The sequence below is a fragment of the Macaca nemestrina genome, chromosome 18 (genome assembly GCF_043159975.1).
Source record: "Macaca nemestrina isolate mMacNem1 chromosome 18, mMacNem.hap1, whole genome shotgun sequence".
Taxonomy (NCBI): Eukaryota; Metazoa; Chordata; class Mammalia; order Primates; family Cercopithecidae; genus Macaca; species Macaca nemestrina.
In genome coordinates this window covers 21,031,182-21,052,332 of record NC_092142.1, presented here as the reverse complement: position 1 = coordinate 21,052,332, position 21,151 = coordinate 21,031,182, and the positions used below count along the sequence as shown (strand labels likewise).

Genomic DNA, 21,151 nt, shown 5'->3' with positions numbered 1-21,151 from the left:
AGTATATGCATGCATGCATGAATACTGTTTATCACAGTACGTGAGTTTAGTTACTCATTTGTCTGACTTCCTCCACTAATCTGGGAATATCAGCAAAGCAGGACTTCATTTTATTCACTCTTCTGTAGCTAATGCTTAGCATAGTGCCTGGCGACAAAAACATTCATTTGTGAATCAGTGAATATTAGTAGTACTTTGTATGCATATTGCAACTTAGTTTGTAAAGTACTCCTTTATGTATTATTATTTCATTTGATTTTCACAATCTCATATTGATAAGACATATCTCATATTGATAAGTCATCTCTCTAAACAAGAATACTAATTATAGGGGCCTCTAAAGTCACCATATTGAAAGTATTCTGGTAAATGATAGAACTGGGCCTGAGACTTACCTGCCCAGAGTACAGTGCATTTCCCACTGTATCAAAGGCCTGCTCCATAAGATTTATTATGCAGAGAAGTATTTCAATGACCTATATTACAACTAGTGTCCTTTATTATATTGTTAACTAAATTTTCATTTCTGGGAGTTGAGTATAATATAAACAAATCCTGTTTTATGGACATTATGCCTAAGAGTAGAGAGAGTTGAAAAATGAGATTTAAAATAAAATATAATTCTGTGCTAAATGGAAGTATGAGCTACTGACATGTAATTACCTCGAAAACCACATTGCTGTTTTGCTTTTCTAGTTGCTCATCTTGCAGAAGGATACAAAGAAAAGTAGAGTGACCTGAGGCAGTGTTCTTAATGCTGATGTATTTTTCCTTTTCTTGACTGAATAATTTTTAGTCCCCTTAGGAGCCCAGGATATATGACAATAAACTTTAACAGTTGTATTCACAGCAGCCAAATTCATGGGAACTTTAAAGATTTTTGAAAGCTCCACCTATACTTTGGCTCAAGGGTCCATTCAAAAAAGTAGACTTGTCAGGATATGAATACATTGATTCTACTAGCAAATAGGATTTTAGAAGTAACACTGCGGAATGATCATTCCTGAACAAATAACTGCATCTCCATAAAGTAGATGACTATTTTTCACTTCTTACAAGTATGGGTACATAAGAGAATACTTTACCTGCTGGAGGCATCAGTTTAACTGAATTTTAAGTAGAACTCAGGTTTCCTTCTGTGCCACTCAACCTTCCATTGGGATGTGACCTAAACTACATGTTCTTTTTTGAAGGACTCGGTTATATAAATTGTTGATGTGAGATCATTTGTATTCTAAGATTCGTTTGTTGTGCTAGATCTCCAACTTGCTGCTGAGCTTGGGAAGACATTACTGGATCGGAACACAGAGTTGGAGGACTCTCTTCAGCAGATGTATACAACCAATCAGGAGCAGTTACAGGAAATTGAGGTAATTCACTCGGCAGGAGAGTTACACTTTTGACACTTTGATGTGTTGTTGTTATGTCAATCACATACTGGTAAAATAACACTTGCAATTAGACACAGCATTTTATTTTTTAACACAGACTGTTTTGAGAATAAGAACCGCCTCCCGAGTAGCTGGGATTACAGGCGCCTGCCACCACGCCCAGCTAATTTTTGTATTTTTAGTAGAGATAGGGTTTCACCATGTTGGCCAGGCTGGTCTCGAACTCCTGACCTCAGGTGATCCACCTGCCTCGGCTTCCGAAAGTGCTGGTATTACAGGCATGAGCCACCACACCCAGCCTAAAAAATGCAATATTTAAGATATACAGAATGGTGTTTAAGAGAACAATACTATGAATACTCATATATCCACCACCTGGCTTAAGAAAGAAGACTACCCACACTGTTGAACTTCCCACCAGAGAGGGAACTTACACCTCCTCCTTGGTCGCATATCCCTCCCACCTACTACCAAACCATATCCTAAATTTGGAAAAAAAAAAAAAAAAAAAAATCATGGCTCCTTATTTCACAATGTGTTCAGATGTTTTGCTCCATTCAAATAATCATAAAATACATGTTGCTTTCTCTCTGCTGTGATCTTGATTTGTTGACATTTTTGCTGGATATTTTATCATTAAAATACTACATTTTTGACTGAGTGTGGTGGCATATGCCTGTAATCTCAGCACTTTAGGATGCTGAGGGAGACAGATTGCTCAAGCTCAGGAATTCGAGACCAGCCTGGGCAACCCGGTGAAGCCCCATCTCTACAAAAAAATACAAAAATTAGTCTGGTGTGGTGGCGTGTGCCTGTAGTCCCAGCTACTTGGGAGACAAAGGTGGGAGAATCACCTGAGCCTGGGAAGTCAAGGCTACAGTGAGCCGTGATTGTGCCAGTACACTCCAGGTTAGGAGATGGGAGCGAGACCTTGTCTCAATAAAAAAATATAATAATATAATACCTTTTGCCTAGCTTAACAAAACTAAAATGAAAGATGCTAGACTAGGGCGTTAAAATGGCCCTCCATGCTGCTAATCTTATAAACGGTCCCATTCAAGTAGTTCAGTTATGTGTAGGCCACTTGACTGCAAAGATAATAATGGATATTAACCAGACAGTGTCCCATCAGAACACCTTTGTCCATGTCCCAACCCATGCTCCCCACCAAAAGGGGACTGTACTTAAATGATATAAATGCTTCCCCCTCAAACTGGTACAGTAGACCCAGGACTCTTGTGTCTGTGCACAGAAAAATGTAAAAGACTAGAATGGTGAAGTAGTTCATTATAATGAGTACTTACTAAAACTTTTGATTATTTCCTGAACCAGGTGCTGGGAATTCAAACAAGAATTACGTAGTCCTTTCTTAGAAGTGATCACATTATACAATTTTAATCTTTTGAATAGAAATCTATCATCAAAACAAAGAATCTGATAAAGAGAAAGTAAAAAAAAAAAAAAAAAAAAAGAATAAAAAAAAAAAAATAAAGAAAAGAAAAAAATAAAATAAAAAATAAAAAAAATAGTAAAAAAAAAAAAAAAATAAAAAAAGAAAAAAAAAAGAAGAAAAAAAAAAGAAAAAAAAAGAAATAAAAAGAAAAAAGAAAATAAAAAGAAAAAATAAATAAAAAAAAAAAAATAAAGAAAGTAAAAAAGATAAAAAAAAAAAAAAAAAAAAAAAATAAATAAAAAAATATAAAAAAGATAAAAAAAAAATAAGAAATATAAAAAAAATAAAAAAAAAGAAAAAAAAAAAAAAAAATAAGATATAAAATAAAAAATAAAAAAAAAAAAAAAGAAAAATAAAAAAGATTAAAAAGAATAAAATAAGAAGTAAAGTAAAAAAAAAATAAGATAAAAGAAAAAAAAAGAAGACTGAGATTATGCAGCTGCACTCCAGCCTAGGCAACAGAGCAAGACTCCATCTCAAAAAAAAAAAAATTAAAAAACCTACTGTAGAGTTTGTCAGAAACCTAAAATGCAGAAAAACTAGGCATTTAAAAACTATTAAACTAGGCTAGTCATGGTGTCTTATGTCTGTAATCCCAGCACTTTGGGAGGCTGAAGTGGAAGAATTGCTTGAGGCTAGGGTTTGAGACCAGCCTGGGCAACAAAATGAGACCCTGTCTCTAGTCTAAAAACAAAACTAGTAAACTAGCCATATGTTTTATGTGGTCAAGGAACTCTTTCCTCCTTTGTTTCTTAGACTTTGTTTTTTTACTCAGTGGGAGATTTCAGAATAGTCCTAAACGATCATCACTGTTTGTATTTATGTAGAGACATAGTCTTAATTGTATTATCGTAGTCTGTGAGGTTTATTCAATGCCTGATTATTGCTAATAGTTAATAAATTGAAATTGTATTGATGTTTCCTGTTAGAGCATTTATAAAACATTATAACTGATTCTTGCTTTAGCACATCTTTCTTTTTTTTTTTTTTTTTTGACGGAGTCTCGCTCTGTCGCCCAGGCTGGAGTGCAGTGGCCGGATCTCAGCTCACTGCAAGCTCCGCCTCCCGGGTTTACGCCATTCTCCTGCCTCAGCCTCTTGAGTAGCTGGGACTACAGGTGCCCACCACCTCGCCTGGCTAGTTTTTTGTATTTTTTAGTAGAGACGGGGTTTCACCGTATTAGCCAGGATGGTCTCGATCTCCTGACCTCGTGATCCGCCCGTCTCGGCCTCCTAAAGTGCTGGGATTACAGGCTTGAGCCACCGCGCCCGGCCGTTTTAGCACATCTTTCAAATGTAGCTGAAGTGTAAATATTTGTAAGTTGGGAGAATGATGCTTATTGATTAGTGTAGGAGATTACAAACAATTGGTTTATGATCTAAGTTGTCTCCTTTGTTTTCATCGAGGATGATTAAACATTTAAGCTAGATCACTGGTATTCTGAAAGTATCCAAAGATATCTGAGGTTCTCCAAATCTACAAATAACACTTTATTATCTAATATTATCCATAAGATATTGTAAAGCATCATGGAACTGAATCCAGTTCAGACCTTCATAATTAAATAAGTACAAAATTCATGTATGAAACTATTCAGTAGATTTAGCTTGGAATATTTCGGGAAACATATTCATGAGTCTCTTATTTCTGTAATATGTAGCCCACTGGTTCCTAGATCTGAGCATTGCACAATGCAGTATTTTCCTCTTTATCCAAAGCTGTTTTTTGGCTAAGAATAATTACTATCTTAGATTTCTTCACCACCATTACAGTTGACTTTATTTTTTCTTTCCTTTTATAAGTTGCTTCATGAAAGTAAGTTTATAGTCTCAGTAGGGAAGAGGAGATGGCAGTACTGGCTAAGCTCACTTACCAGCCGGGGGATTCCCACAGACTGTCCTTGCTGCCTGCTCCATCACAACTGTGCCTGGGCAGACGTAGGGATCACCATGTAGATTTCCCAGGTCTCTCTAATAGTGTAAAAGAATGCCTGATGCTCTTGTAAAAGTAACCAGGCAGCCAAAGAGCCTACTTCCTTGCTAAACGATGACCCTTACGTATGTTCCTCTTATTGCAACCTTCAGGAGGCCCCCTAAACTTTATAAGGGCTCTCTCCTTAATTTGAACCTTTTCAGCATGTTTCTCCTTACCTTAAACTTTTTATTGGAATGTACATTACAGAAAAGGGCACAAATCCTAAGTGTATAGTTTGATGAATTTTCATAAAGTAAACATGCCAATGCAACCTATACTTAGATAAGGAGTTGAGAGCATTATCTGCCCATCCGGTCACCACCTGGTGAACTAGCATCCTAACTCCAACACCCTAGATAAGTTTAGCTTGTTTTTGACCTTTTCATGAATGGAATCACTTGTACAAGTTTTAAAGTAACTGTTTAGAATGTTTATTGGAAATTAGATTAGAAAAGTAATACACAGCTGGGCGCAGTGGCTCACGCCTGTAATCCTAGAACTTTGGGAGGCTGAGGCGGATGGATCACCTGGGGTCGGGAGTTCGAGACCAGCCTGGCCAACATGGCGAAACCCTGTCTCTGCTAAAAATACAAAAAGTAAGTGGGTGTGGTGGTGCATCCCTGTAATACTGGCTACTTGGGAGGCTGAGGCAGGAGAATCCCTGGAACCCGGGGGACGGAGGTTGCAGTGAGCCAAGATCCCACCACGTCACTCCAGTCTGGGTGAAAGAGTGAAACTCCGTCTCAAAAAAAAAAAAAAAGATTTTTTTAATTCAGAAAAATATATAGTTTAAAAACAAAAAATCAGCTCCTATCCCACCACCAGTGAAATTTAAAATGAGACAGTTCAGAAGAATGGTCTGGGAACAAACTCTTCTGAGTGAATGAAAAATAGTGTAGAGAACTGGTGAAAATACTAGGACAAGATCCCTAAGATTCTGACTTATTATGGAAATAGACAACTTGGACACTGCCAAAGGGTATTTTGTAAGTAGAACCACAGATATTCTTTCAAAGACTCTTGGAGGGTTTCAAACAATCCTTCTAAAAATTGATCAGTATTTTTGGTAGGCATCGTTTTTAATGTTGAAAAAAAATTTAATGTGAAAACGAAAAAAGATTAAATAAACTATTCAAAATAATGGTTAAACTGGCTTCAGAGAAGCCTGTAGCCTGTCTTACTTTTATTCAGTGCTAATTTGAAAAACATAATTTTTTAAGAATCCAGAGCAAGATTTTTCTGTTCTGAGTGGAAGGCGGGGAGGAGAGAACTCTTTGGAGAGTAACGAGATCAGACACCATTGTATTCATTTACACTTTCCTACAACTGTGTAAGCAGCCTACAACCTTGTGTTTTGGTTACTTCTCTGCTTACACACCTGCATTATGCCCTACAGGAGTTGTGCCTAGCACTCAAAAGTAGTCTGGCCTTCAAGGCATCCCTTCTTTCAAGAGGAGGCGGAGCTTGCAGTGAGCCGAGATCGCACCACTGCACTCCAGCCTGGGCGACAGAGCGAGACTCCGTCTCAAAAAAACAAAACAAAACAAAACAAAACAAAAAAAGAGTTCATGCCCTCTTTGGAAATGTAAAAGTATTTTGTGCTGCTTTTACTGCATGTATCAATATTCTACTGTATATGATACTTAATTGATTTGCTTTATTTTTGTTTCCCTTTATTTCCCATTGCAACAGTGAGCACTGTTGTGTTTATTCATGGTCTTTCACACATACTAGGTAATCGATACTTTGTTGAAATCAGTATTTTAACAGAGGAGAAACAGCTTACAAAGCTCTTCTAATAATTCCTAAACTTTGGGTTTCCACCTCGGGAGATTTTTAAGGGAGGCAGAAGGGGCTCTGGCCTCTGTTTTAGGAGATTCAGGTTTAAACCCTCAATTTTAATTGCAAATAGCTAGAGAATTTAGACATATGAATTACCCCTCAGATACTGTTTGCTCCGTTATGGAATGGTGATAATGCTTACACTACTTTGGTATAGGATTTTTTTGAGGGGATAAGATTATGGAAATATATATATTTTGAACAGTATAAATTGTTGTGTAGTTTACCAATGTTTTCAGAATTTTAGTAGTGGGCTGGTTGGGTGGCTTACACCTGTAATCCCAGCAGTTTGGGAGGCCGAGGTGGGTAGATCACGAGGTCAGGAATTCAAGACAAGCCTGGCCAAGATGGCAAAACCCCGTATCTACTAAAAATACAAAAATTAGCCGGGGCGTGGTGGCGGGCACCTGTAATCCCAGCTACTCAGGAGGCTGAGGTTGCAGTGAGCCGAGATTGCGCCACTGCACTCTAGCCTGAACAAAAGAGCGAGACTCCGTCTCAAAAAAAAAGAATTTTAGTGGTGAAAAAAGTCTTTAAAAATGTGTATGGGTATATAATAGCTTTACATATGTATGGGGTGCGTGTGAAATTTTGATGCAAGCATACAGTGTGTAATGATGAAATCTAAATTGAGATACCCATGACCTCCGACATTTATCATTTCTTTATGTTAGGAATATTCCATATCTTTTCTAGCTATTTTGAAGTATACAATAAAATTTTTTGTTGTTGTTGTTTTTTGTTTTTTTGAGACGGAGTCTCGCTCTGTCTCCCGAGCTGGAGTGCAGTGGCCGGATCTCAGCTCACTGCAAGCTCCGCCTTCCGGGTTCACGCCATTCTCCTGCCTCAGCCTCCCAAGTAGCTGGGACTACAGGCACCCGCCACCTCGCCCGGCTAGTTTTTTGTATTTTTTAGTAGAGACGGGGTTTCACCATGTTCGCCAGGATGGTCTTGATCTCCTGACCTCGTGATCCGCCCATCTCGGCCTCCCAAAGTGCTGGGATTACAGGCTTGAGCCACCACGCCTGGCCAATAAAATATTATTAACTATAGTCATGAAAGAACCTTAATTCTGAAAAAATAAATCCTCCAGAATTACTGGAAATACTTTAAAAACAATCTAATCCCACAATTTTAATAATGGGATTATAGGTGGTTTCTGTTTTCATTTTCATGCCTCTCCCCACCAAATTTCTACAGGGGAAATATATTACTTTCATCAGGGGAAAGAGATTTTTCCAAAGTCATAGGAAACTATTGTGGAAGTTCATTTTGATACTAAATTCAGAGGATTTAGGCTGTAATCCTTAATTTTAGGATAATCCTAACACTGCTTACAAGCCAGATTTCCACTCTATTTCTATGCGTTTTTACTTGGGGTTGTTTCTGTCTTTCCCTGCGTTCCAGGTTAGGATTCCGCAATTGCAAATAGGTATTTATGTAATTCTGCTGGTCTTTGTTTTTTAAAGGTTTACCTTAATTATAAAGGTGGCCTGTTTGTAGCTTTTGTGCATAACTGTAACGTTATACTCGTAGTTGAGGTGACAGTCTGTGCAAATTCCTAGACAGATAAACCCAAGGCATTTTGCTATAAATTGACATTTTACCTACATTTCTGCTACCCCATGACCCCCCTCCCCCACTGTTTTGTTTCAAATGTCTCCCTTTCCTGTTTACTATGGCAGTCAGATTCATTGGAGGCTGTGTATCAAAGAGAAAACCAGCATGTCAGCAGCATGTCTGTACCTTGAGATGAGAGGTAGGAAATAAGCTAACCCATTTCCTTCTAGATTCAGAAAAAAATGAAGCACTGACTCCATAGACCTAGATGTCTGGCCTTACATCAGTACTTGCTTGGAGATCTCACCATTTTTCTTTAAGTTGCTGACTGGTTTTGTCAGACTCTTTTGTATGTCCCCTATAACTGAATCTTGGAGAAGTGAAGGGCTTTTCTGATTAATTTTGGTTTCATATAATAAGATTAAGCTCCTACCATGTGAAAACAAGCTCCTTGCCATTCTTTAGATTGTTAAAGCCCAGTCCTCTAAGACCAAAATATCACAAGTTCTTAAATGGTTTCATTGTGTTGTTACCACAGGTATCACAGGTTTTTATATATCAAACAAGAGGAACTTTCTATAGTTTCTTAAATGGCCTCTTTTTACTTATTTGCATATTGACTTGTTTCCTGTATGTTGGCCACAACTCTAACTTGAGCATTCTGTCTTTAAGAGAGCAACAACTTGTGACCCATCTAGTATCTGGCAGGAACTGTAAAAGTCTCCCCTTCAGATTACCAGGGGCGATTGCTGCCATGGGAATAAATACAGAGAAATAATACATAAATGGAGAAGAGGGGAGAGAATTCGTGGCTAATAGGCTGTTTTCCCAAGAGGGCTAAAGCCAAAGCCCTTCTCAAAATCTTTCACTTAAATCCCCCTTGACATCTCACAGTCTGAGTCATGCCAAGCACAATAAGCAGTTGTGAAGAAAAGTCTAGAAACTGCCAGTTCACCAGTATTTTTTTGGCCCCTACTGTGTGTGAGGAATGGACTAGATACACAAGAGCCTTCCATTCTTAGAAGACTACAGTGCTGGCCTGGCACAGTGGCTCATGCCTGTAATCCCACCACTTTGGGAGGCTGAGTCAGGTGAATCTCCTGAGGTCAGGAGTTCAAGACCAGCCTGGCCAACATGGTGAAACCCAGTCTCTACTAAAAATACAAAAATTAGCCTGGGGTGGTGGTGCAAGCCTATAATCCCAGCTACTCAGGAGGCTGAGGCAGGAGAATCACTTTAACCTAGGAGGCCAAGGTTGCAGGGAGCTGAGATCCCACCTTCAGCCTGGGCAACAGAGTGAGACTCCATCTCAAAAATAACAGCAAAAAAATTGAATATTATTGTATTGTTTTGAGAGAAATTTTAGGGTACTTTGGGAGTGCTGCCACTTTAGTCCTGCTTTAAGGTAGCCCTTCTTCTCCTCTCTTCTCCTCTCCTTCCTTCTTTCTTTCTCTTTCTCTTTCTTTTCTTTCTTTCTTTGATGGAGTCTTGTTTTGTTGCCGAGGTTGGAGCGCAGTAGCATAATCTTGGCTCACTGCAACTTCTGCCTCCCAGGTTCAAACAATTCTCTTGCCTCAGTCTCCCAAGTAGAGTAGCTGGTATTACAAGTGTGCAATACCTTGCCTGGATAATTTTTGTATTTCTATTTATTTTATTTTATTTATTTTATTTTATTTTATTTTAATTTTATTTTATTTTTTAGATGAAGTCTTGCTTTTGTCCCCCAGGCTGGAGTACAGTGGTGCGATCTCGGCCCACTGCAACCTCTACCTCCCGGATTCAAGTGATTCTCCTGCTTCAGCCTCCCGAGTAGCTGGGATTACAGGCACCTGCCATCATACCCGGCTAATTTTTATATTTTTAGTAGAGACAGGGTTTCACCATGTTGGTCAGGCTGGTCTCGAACTCCTGACCTCAGGTGATCTGCCTACCTCGGCCTCCCAAAGTGCTGGGATTACAGGCATGAGCCACCATGCCCAGCCAATTTTTGTATTTTTAATAGAGATGGGGTTTTGCCATGTTGGCCAGGCTGGTCTCAAACTCCTGATCTCAGGTGATCCGCCCACCTTGGCCTCCCAGAGTGCTGGCATTACAACCATGAGCCACAGCACCCGGCCAAAGTGGTCTTAAAAGGCTTCTGAAGAGGTTATATTTGAAATGAGGCCAGAAGGATAACTGGAGTTTGTAATCTTTCTTTGGTGCCATGGATCCCTTTGATTATCTAATGAGATCTATGATAATCCTCTTAAAATTCATTGAATTACAAAGGAAATCTGTTATAATGAAATACCTGTCAAATATTGAAAAAAGTAAATTTGTGATATAAGATAGATACGTATTAACATATTTAATAACAAGATCTAGAAACTACCATGATTTCAAATAGTGATGAAGGCAGGCAGTAAATCAAGATTTCTGCAACTATAGTGCAGTGTGAAAATATCTGTGATTTCTGTTGATGAAGTCACGGATAAAGCTAATACCACTGGTGGTTTATTGCCTCTGTCAAAAGAAAAAATTTCAACAAATATAAAGATTGGCTTTTATTTGAGATTCTGAAGTTCAGCAACACCTTATTCTTAGAGAATGAGGGTTTCAATGAGCTGAGCAGAGGAAGTTGGTTTTATAGACAGGGGCTGAGGAAAGCAGAAACAAAAAAAAATGGGTGATTTCAAAGTTAATTTATTTGTAAAGGTTAAAGCAGAGGGAAGTCCCTTATGCTGGCTAAAACTGGCATGTTTAGGGGTTTGGCTATTTTCTCTTCTAATTTCTCAGAAGTCAGATGAATAACTTTGTCTTGCTGACATGGAACTTTAGCACAAGTGACTCCATTTTGGTTTGGTTTGTTGGGCCTAGGTCAGGGACTCAGTGCAAACCAGTGGTCTCCTATAAATTTTAACACCTCTATTAATACTTGAAAGAAATGTCAAATTTCATTTCGAAGTTAGCAAAAATGAAGATGTAGCTGTTCAGACCCTTTAAATTCATCCATGTTCACAGACTCTCTAAAGTCTATCCATGTACCCCAGGCTAAGAACTGCTGCCTTAGGTGGAGCTAACCAGGGGAAGTGCATCCCCCCAGATAGGGGATGGTAGAGTAAAGGCATTAGAGGAGGGAGGCGCTTGCCTTGCCGTGGGGCAACTCCAAAAAAGGCAAAGATATCTCCCCTAAGTGTGAAATTTTAAAAAAATCAATAGCTAACAAATGAAGCTGGAAAAACCACTTAAGAGGCAATTGGGAAAATATTAATGCTGAAACATAAGAGATGTTAAGGAACTATTGAGGTTTTTTTTTCCCTTAGGAATTATGGTTAAAATGAAAAGTCCTAGAAATGTATGAAGATGTATACTTGAGATGCCTTGGATTAACTTTAAAATGATTGGAGGATGAGGAAAATAGGAGAGTAAAGATGAAATAAGATTGACTGTATGTTGATAATTGCTGAAACTGGTTGATGGGTACATGGGAGTTCATTAAACCATTTATCTGCATGTTTGAGATTATCCACAGTAGAAAGTTTTATTTATTTATTTATTTTCAGACAGAGTCTTACTCTGTCACCCAGGCTGGAGTGCAATGATGTGATCTTATCTCACTGCATCCTGCAACCTTTGCCTTCTGGGTTCAAGCGATTCTCATGCCTCAGCCTCCCAAGTAGCTGAGACTACAGGCGTGTGCCACCATGCCTAGCTAAATTTTTGTTTTGTTTTGTTTAAGTAGAGATGGAGTTTCACCATGTTGGCCAGGCTGGTCTCGAACTCCTGACCTCAAGTGATCCACCCGCCTTGGCCTCCCAAAGTGCTGGGATTACAGGCATGAGGCACCACACCTGGTCCACAATAGAAAGTTTTAAAATGCAGTGGATAAAATTAGCCATCTGTAGAAATTCAGTATTTGTGTGGACTGAGAAGTTAGGAAGGATCACTCAAGCAAGGTTAAGGTGACTAATTTGTAATTTCAGGGAATTAATGATTGTAAGAACATAACAAAATGAAACATGATGAAGAATGCTGCTGTGGTACAGTTAAAATATAACCTAATCTTAGTGGGTAACTGCATCTAAGCTGAGCCCTATGAAGGGAGATGGTGAGCATTAAGCCAAAGAGTCATCATTGATCCAGTGAATGCCTGTGTCTCCTAGACCCAAGAGAAAAGGACATTGGTCAGGGCAGGGACTTCCAGGATTTTCCATGACCAAGATCAACATTTCTCTAAGTGTGATCTGTGGATTGCCTGTACTAATATCAGCTGGGTTTGTTGCTAAAAATGCAGAATCCTGGCTGTACTCCAGTCTGCCTTTTGAGGGAAAGAGACCCAGGTTCTTACACTTTAATAAATCTTCCAGGTGAATCTTAGCACATGTGAAGTTTGAAAACTGTAGCTTTAAATAAAGATGACAGTAGCTCCTCCTTATTGAGCAATTTTACCATCTTCCAGATCTCATGCTTAACTCTCTACATATATTAACCTTTATGTAAATTATATATTTGTATATGTCAGGGAGGAAAAAATTTTTTTTCGTCAACCTTCATGAGCGCTTAAGTTGGAAAGGACCCCTGTAACAAAAGACATATTAACAAGAGAAAAACTTATTAGCATATCTATTTCATATATATGTGTGGGAGATACCCAGGGAATGAGTAATTCTCAAAGGTGGCTTTGAATTCCAGCTTATTTAGTATCTTCAATTTTTAGAGAAGTGACAAGACAAAGGAGAAGGACTTTGTCTAGGGGCAGAACTTGTGGGAAGGCAAATAAGTGGTGATAAAGGCCCCTTAGCAAAGCTTGTTAGTGTGGATTCCTCTGATGCTGTCTTCTGGCCCATAAAGTTCTAAAGATGTTAGTGGTTAACCTTTGTTCTCTCTGGTAGAGAGGGAGGAGGCAGGAAACTTTTTATGCCAAAGACGCATGCTTTGGGGTGACATAGTCCAGTCTCTGCCACACACATATTTATCTTCACAGCCTTATGGGGTTGATGAGGAGAACTCACCTAAGAAAAATGTGCTTGCTGTAGGTCACCCGGTTCTAAACAGCAAAGCAAAACCTCAGACCAGGTTCTGACCCCAAAGCTTGTGCTCTTAGTTAGGATATCACTGCCTCCCATCAGACTCCTCTGATCCCATGTCTACCAGAGACTCCGATTCATGAATTGGCCTTTCACATGCCCTTTGTGGGGCAGCTGTGTCCTATGTAGAGGATGTGAATATTCTTGTCACTGGGCAGGAACAAACAGCTCCTGTTGTATATTAGTAAATTAATGTCTGGTTTATACATTAGCCTTTTTAAAGGTAGTTCTGAGTCCTAAAGAATACTTGATAATTTATACTTGATACAAAGAAGCTTGAAAAATTTCTGTAGCTATTATGTATGTATTCTTGTGATTCTAAGCCTTTTTTCCACTTCCGTGGAATCTCATCAATTCCTAAGAGATTGAACATGTTCCCATCAATGACAAGAACCTACTATGGCCTTACTAGCCAGAGGGCAGGATTAAGGGCCTACTCCTTTAGTTCTGAAAAAGCTTCACTCATGAGAATTAGTGGTTGATTTCCAAAGGACCAGAAGAAGCTGGTGGAAGTTGAGGCAGTGAAGATTACACACAGGCTTTTATAGACCGTGCTGTGTGCTCACCTCTCATTTAATTCTTCCAGTTCTACATAGTAGGTACTAACAGATCCATAACCACTTACCAATTCCGAACCCAAAAAGCTCTATAAAGTAAGATTTTCTTTTCCCTTTAAATTTACAACAGATTCATTTGGTAGTAGATCTTTACCTGAACTGGTGTGAGGCTGTTTATAGTCTTAGTTCATACTTTTTGATGCAGAAATTTGATGGCTCGATACAGGGTGCTGCCCAGACCTCACAGGTTACGTATTATAAAGTGTCAGGTGCGTGTCAGGTATGAGCGCCATGTTGTCTTTCTAAAATTTAAAGAATTTTCCAAAACACTTTTGACCCCAAGAGTTTCAGATGAAAAAGTTGAAGTTAGGTTAAGTGTTTGTTCAACCCTTTGCTGCTGAGTTATGTATAAGTGGATTTGAAAAAAAAAGCCATATATGCTTTTTTCAACACTTTAAGGGCCCGTTGAGTGTTATTTAGCCCATTGTTTCAGTTTGTTAGCCTTGCAGATAGAGTTGTAGAAAAAGCCTCAAGAAGAGTGTGTTGTGTTGTATTTGAGACAGAGCCTCTGTCGCCCCAGCTGTAGTGCAGTGGCACGATCTTGGTTCACTGCAACCTCCACCTCCCACGTTCAAAAGATTCTTATGCCTCAGCCTCCTGAGTACCTGGGATTACAGGCACGTGCCACCACGCCAGCCTAATTTTTGTATTTTTACTAGAGGTCGGTTTTTGCCATGTTGGCCAGGCTGGTCTTGAACTCCTGGCCTTAAGCAATCTGCCTGTTTCGGTCTCTCAGAATGCTGGGATTACAGGTGTGAGCCATGTGCCTGGCCAAGAAGAGTGTTTTTAAAGTCAAGTTCTGAGTCTTTTACAGTTTAATCATCAATAAGCTTCAAACCATTTCTCCCCCCTTTCTGGTTCTGTCCAGGGAAATACTGTGATTATTTCCTTTGGAGTATATACTGTGTTTTAGTATCTTCAGGTAGAGCTGAGCAGGGGAGGGAGTCAAGGTGACTTACACTGCGGCGTTAAGGTTGGAATTATTCCCCTTTATCCTTGGCCATTTAGGAGGCAGTCTTAGCAGGACCAGAATAAATCATCTGATAAATTTCTTGTGAATAAGGAGGATAATGGTGATAAAAATCTCATAAAATTAAAAATAACAGGAGTCTTTGAAGCATATTAAGCTAACATATCTTTCTCTTCAAAGCAACATACTTTTCTTTTTTTTTGGTCCAGGATGCCTCACTCAGAGAAAGAAAGTGATCTTTTTTCCAAGTTAAAATCCTCCACGTAGAAATAAAAACGCTTTTTACACTGTTGGTGGGAGTGTAAGTTAATTCAACCATTGTGGAAGACAGTGTGGCGATTCCTCAAGGATCTAGAACTAGAAATACCATTTGACCCAGCAATCCCATTACTGGGTATATACCCAAAGGATTCAAAATCATGCTGCTCTAAAGATACATGCACACGTATGTTTATTGCGGCACTTCACAATAGCAAAGACTTGGAACCAACCCAAACGTCCATCAGTGATAGACTGGATTAAGAAAATGTGGCACATAGACACCATGGAATACTGTGTAGCCATAAAAAAGGATGAGTTCATGTCCTTTGCGGGACATGGATGAGGCTGGAAACCATCATTCTCAGCAAACTATCACAAGGACAGAAAACCAAATACCACATGTTCTTACTCATAGGTGGGAATTGAACAATGAGATCACTTGGACACGGGGCAGGGAACATCACACACTGGGGCCTGTTGGGGGCTGGGGGGCTGGGGAAGGGACAGCATTAGGAGAAATACCTAATGTAAATGATGAGTTGATGGGTGCAGCAAACCAACATGGCACATGTATATCTATGTATCAAACCTGCACATTGTGCACATTGTGCACATTGTGCACATTGTGCACATGTACCCTAGAACTTAGAGTATAATTAAAAAAACAAAAATCCTCCGCATTAGGCTTTATTTCTGTTAAACATGATGTTTTTGCTTAAACTTTGATCACATGTTCCATGCTTTTTGTCTTAAGGGATTATTATGTCTCACTTTAGATTTTTTTGGTTGAATATTAATTTTATGCATGGTATATGCTTTGGCAAATTAGCCTCACAATGCAGTGGGGTATTGGTGAGCATTAAGGGAGCTAAGCATATAAAGGATAGCCTGTGCTCGTTTCTTAGGAAGACAGGGAGTTTAATTTCTTATTTTCTTAAAATAAACATACGGTATAATAAAAATTATATATTTGGTCTTTGTCCCTGGTTCCTGGCATAGAGCTCCTAAAACCCTTGAGTTTCCTGATAGGATGAGGTCCGGTCACCAGAGAAAGCAACCACATGATTAGAGGGTTAGATCTATCAGTCCCAGCCCCATAACTTCTGGATAGAGGGAAGGGTTGGAGATTGAGCTTAGTCACCAGTGGCCAATAATTGAATCAATCACGCTGATGTGAGAAGGCCTGGAGAAAACTGAAATGGGTCTAAGGGAGCTTCTGGGCAGTGCTGGGAGGACAGTGAGCCCAGAGATGGAGACTGTATGCCAGCCCCACCCCAACAAGAGTTGGTGTTGAGAATCAGAGAATGGGTGTTGGAACAGCAGGTATCTTTTTTTGTTTGTTTCTTTGTTTGAGATGGAGTTTCACTCTTGTTGCCCAGGCTGGAGTGCAATGGCGCCATCTCAGCTCATTGCAACCTCTGTCTCCCGGGTTCAAGTAATTTTCCTGCTTCAGCCTCCCAAGTAGCTGGGAATACAGGCATGTGTCACCACACCTGCCTAATTTTTGTATTTTTAGTAGAGACGAGATTTCACCATGTTGGTCAGGCTGGTCTCGAATTCCTGACCTCAGGTGAGCCGTATGTCTCAGCCTCCCAAAGTGCTGGGATTACAGGCATGAGCCACCATGGCCAGCCAAGGAACAGCAGGTATCTTATCTGTTTGTGTCACCTGGTCCTGATCTTCTCTTACAGTATCTGACCAAGCAAGTGGAGCTTCTACGGCAGATGAACGAACAACATGCAAAGGTTTATGAACAATTAGATGTCACAGCAAGGGAACTGGAAGAAACAAATCAAAAACTAGTTGCTGACAGCAAGGCCTCACAGCAAAAGATTCTGAGGTAAATTTTCTAGAATCTGACAAGGAAGGCCTAGAGGGAAGTTCTTTAGTATAAACTAGAATAGAACATGGCTGCAGTGGGTTTAGGTCAATATGGGATAAAGTTTAATTTAATTCTTTCTGGAGAATGGAGATTAAATAGATGTCCTTTCCAATTAAGAAAGCCCAATGTGAGTGGCTCGCATCTAATCTCTCCTCACCGCTTTTGCCCTTGATTCAGTATGACAAGCAGCAGTGGCTTCTGTCTGTTCCTTACAGCCTGACTGAAACGATTGAATGCCTGCAAACCAACATTGATCACCTGCAGAGCCAAGTGGAGGAGCTGAAGTCATCTGGCCGAGGGAGAAGGAGCCAGGGGAAGTGTGACCAGGAGAAACCGGCACCCAGCTTTGCATGTCTGAAGGAGCTGTATGATCTCCGCCAGTAAGAGCCTACCTGTCTGTGGAGTTACAGCAGGGACTGTCTCATGTCATTGGCACATTCTGAATTCCAGTAGATTGAAAGTACCATTTTAAGAAATGTCACTTAGCTATTAAGCTACCATTGGTTTTGAACAAAATCACTTAAACATAGAAATTACACAGTTCTTATAGATTAGTAATTCTTATTTTGAAAGTCTTAGAGCACTTATTTCAGGGCTTTTAATGTGTTAAATCATAGTTTAAGATGAATGACTTCTGATAGACTATAGAAATATTGGTAAAACAAAAATTCAAGCAAACAAGATTTTTTGCTTAAAGAAGTACCTTTATAATTTAGAGTTACAAGTCTGAATCTTTAAGAAGTATTTGTGGAGGCCGGGCGCGGTGGCTCAAGCCTGTAATCCCAGCACTTTGGGAGGCCGAGGCGGGCGGATCACAAGGTCAGGAGATCGAGACCACGGTGAAACCCCGTCTCTACTAAAAATACAAAAAATTAGCTGGGCGCGGTTGTGGGCGCCTGTAGTCCCAGCTACTCAGGAGGCTGAGGCAGGAGAATGGCGTGAACCCGGGAGGCGGAGCTTGCAGTGAGCCGAGATTGCGCCACTGCACTCCAGCCTGGGCGACAGAGCGAGACTCCGTCTCAAAAAAAAAAAAAAGAAGTATTTGTGGAACACTTGTTGTATGGCAAGCTCTATGCCAGACCTGAGGGCTGGTGAGCAGAATAGAGTTCCTATCCCTGTGAGCTTTCAGTCTAACGGAACGGCAGATAAGCAAATAAAAACACAAATAAATAGTCAAGCAAGGTGCCTTGGACTGAGCAGGAGAAATCAGGTGGTTCATTTGGTGGGTCTTTGGCTGCACATCAGATCACCTGTGGAGTTTTTCAAAATGCAGATACCAACACATTCCCTCAGGCCTAAATCAGAATTTCTGGGTGTGGGTAAAAAGCTGCCCAGGCAATTCTGATGAACATTCCTGGTTAAACACCACAGCAACAGTAATTTGCTGTAGTGATTCAATCGTAATTATGTATTATGAATCATTTGGAGAGCCTTTAGAAACCCTCAGGCCGGGTAGCAGACCAACTAGGTTAGAATCTGTGGGTTGGGGCCCAGGCACCAGTACTTTTTAAGGTTTCCCTTGTGAGGTCATTGGCATACTGCCAGTCTTTGGGAATAGATGTTCTTTAGTACTTTCAACATTAAAAAAAGATTCATCGCAAAAACTGAGTTTGCTTTCATGTGTTTATTTACCAGCCTCACACAGTTCCATTTTAGCCACTGCTCCAGTGTGGCTAAAAATCAGTCACTGTCGGCCGGGTGCAGTGGCTCACACTTGTAAATCCCAGCACTTTGGGAGGCCGAGGCAGGAGGATCACCTGAGGTTGGGAGACCAACCAGCCTAACCAACATGGAGAAATCCCGTCTCTACTAAAAATACAAAATTAGCCAGGCATGGTGGCGCATGCCTAAAATCCCACCTACTTGGGAGGCTGAGGCAGGAGAATTGCTTAAACCCGGGAGGCTGAGGTTGCAATGAGCTGAGATCGCTCCACTGCACTCCAGCCTGGCGACAGAGTGAGACTCCATCTCAAAAAAAAAAAGAAAAAAAAAATCAGTCACTGTCACAGCTCCTCAAATTTATTTAGTTGAAAAAAAATCACCAGTCTTCCTCACTTCATTCTCAGTGGACCTGTGTAATACATTCTTTCAATATTTTTTTCCCTAGACACTTCGTGTATGATCATGTGTTCGCTGAAAAGATCACTTCCTTGCAAAGTCAGCCAAGCCCTGATGAAGAGGAAAATGAGCACTTGAAAAAAACGGTGACAATGTTGCAGGCCCAGCTGAGCCTGGAGCGGCAGAAGCGGGTGACTATGGAGGAGGAATATGGGCTGGTGTTAAAGGAGAACAGTGAACTGGAGCAGCAGCTGGGGGCCACAGGTGCCTACCGAGCACGGGCGCTGGAACTAGAGGCTGAGGTGGCAGAGATGCGACAGATGTTGCAGTCAGAGCATCCATTTGTGAATGGGGTTGAGAAGCTGGTGCCAGACTCTCTGTTTGTTCCTTTCAAAGAACCCAGCCAGAGCCTGCTGGAAGAGATGTTCCTGACTGTGCCGGAACCACACAGAAAGCCTCTCAAGCGCAGCAGCAGTGAGACGATCCTCAGCAGCTTGGCAGGGAGTGACATCGTGAAGGGCCATGAGGAGACCTGCATCAGGAGGGCCAAGGCTGTGAAACAGAGGGGCATCTCCCTTCTGCACGAAGTGGACACACAGTACAGTGCCCTGAAGGTGAAGTATGAAGAGCTGCTGAAGAAGTGCCAACAGGAACAGGACTCCCTGTCACACAAGGCTGTACAGACCTCCAGGGCTCCGGCCAAGGACCTGACTGGAGTGAACGCCCAGTCTGAGCCTGTTGCCAGCGGCTGGGAACTGGCCTCTGTCAACCCAGAGCCCGTCAGTTCCCCTACAACACCTCCAGAATACAAAGCGTTGTTTAAGGAGATCTTTAGTTGCATCAAGAAAACTAAGCAGGAAATAGATGAACAGAGAACAAAATACCGATCACTCTCCTCTCATTCTTAATTGAACCTCTAGCTCTACTACTAATTTGCCTATTGCCTATCACCTCTCTCATTCAGACAAGTGTTTGTAGACTTGGAAGCCTGATGTTGCTTGTGACATTTGCCTCATTGCTTTGCTTATTTAGCAAATGCATACAACGAGGAAAGGAGGTGGCTACTGGTATCAGTTCTCTGATCCACTTCCATTTAAGCTCCCCAGGAAATCCCATGACAAACTGGCCTCTGGCTGGCGCACTGATTAGACTTCAATTCCTGAAAAGGACCAGTGGAGGGAAGAGCTATACTACTGGAGAAGTAGGCCTGGAGTTACTACAGTATGGGGGAGAAGGGCCGAGTTGGCACAAAGCTAAGGCAGTTCCTATTGCTTCCTTGCGCAACTTCTCAAAACGATGTAAAGTCAGAGGGCTGTCAAACTCAAGTATCTTTTGCAAACACTGAATACTGTGAATTCATTAAGAAGAATGTTCAAGAGAAAGCAGGGGTCTGATCCAAAAGAAATGTCATTAACAAATACTCCAAATGCTTGAGTTTTGTTGTATCTGAACTAGTTGAACTGTGACTGACAGGTAATCCTAATATATCCAAATCAAACTGAATACCAAATTGAGATGGCAAATTTTTGTTTGATCCAAGTTAGCTTGTTAGCATACGCCCTAGAGGGCCTCCGCCCCTACATTCTAATGTTTTTATTGAAAGCTCTAGCCTTTAGGATACGTGAACATGTAAATCTTTCATCACTTTCTCAAATTCACACTAAAGGGGAAAGATGAAACCTCTTCCCCTCCTACCTGTTTTCTGAGCTGGCTGACTTGCCAGCCACAAGCTGCTCTTCCTGAGTTCTGTAAATGTTTTGACTTGTTGCAGAAATTCCTATCTACATTATTAAGCAGTATTGATGTTCTGACTGTGGAAACATATCCTCTTACTTGTATACTTTTAATTTAAAACTATTTAAGAACTGAGGTTCCGATTATTGTATATATTTTTCTAAAAACCAAATAAAGCTACCTATGAAAATGAACAAATAGGATCTACTGTATGTCTTACTTTCAGTATAAGCCATTTCACTCTTATAACCAACTGTTGACTTTTTTTTCTTCTAACAAATATCGCTAGAAAGATTTACAGTGATTTTTTTTCCTATTTTAAATAGGGAAGCCTTGGATTTGT

General features: G+C 40.4%; 1 protein-coding gene across 1 annotated transcript in view; it reads left to right on the top strand.

Moving 5' to 3' along the window:
- The window catches only part of LOC105485004 (cerebellar degeneration related protein 2), a 31,456-nt gene extending 10,450 nt beyond the window's left edge, over window positions 1-21,006 (top strand). The window contains exons 2-5 of the mRNA XM_011747152.3: window positions 1,258-1,370; window positions 16,826-16,974; window positions 17,232-17,396; window positions 19,124-21,006. Of these exons, the coding sequence (XP_011745454.2) occupies window positions 1,258-1,370; window positions 16,826-16,974; window positions 17,232-17,396; window positions 19,124-19,982 (1,286 nt within the window). The 3' untranslated portion in view covers window positions 19,983-21,006. The remainder of the gene's footprint in view (window positions 1-1,257; window positions 1,371-16,825; window positions 16,975-17,231; window positions 17,397-19,123) is intronic.
- Window positions 21,007-21,151: the final 145 nt, after the last annotated feature.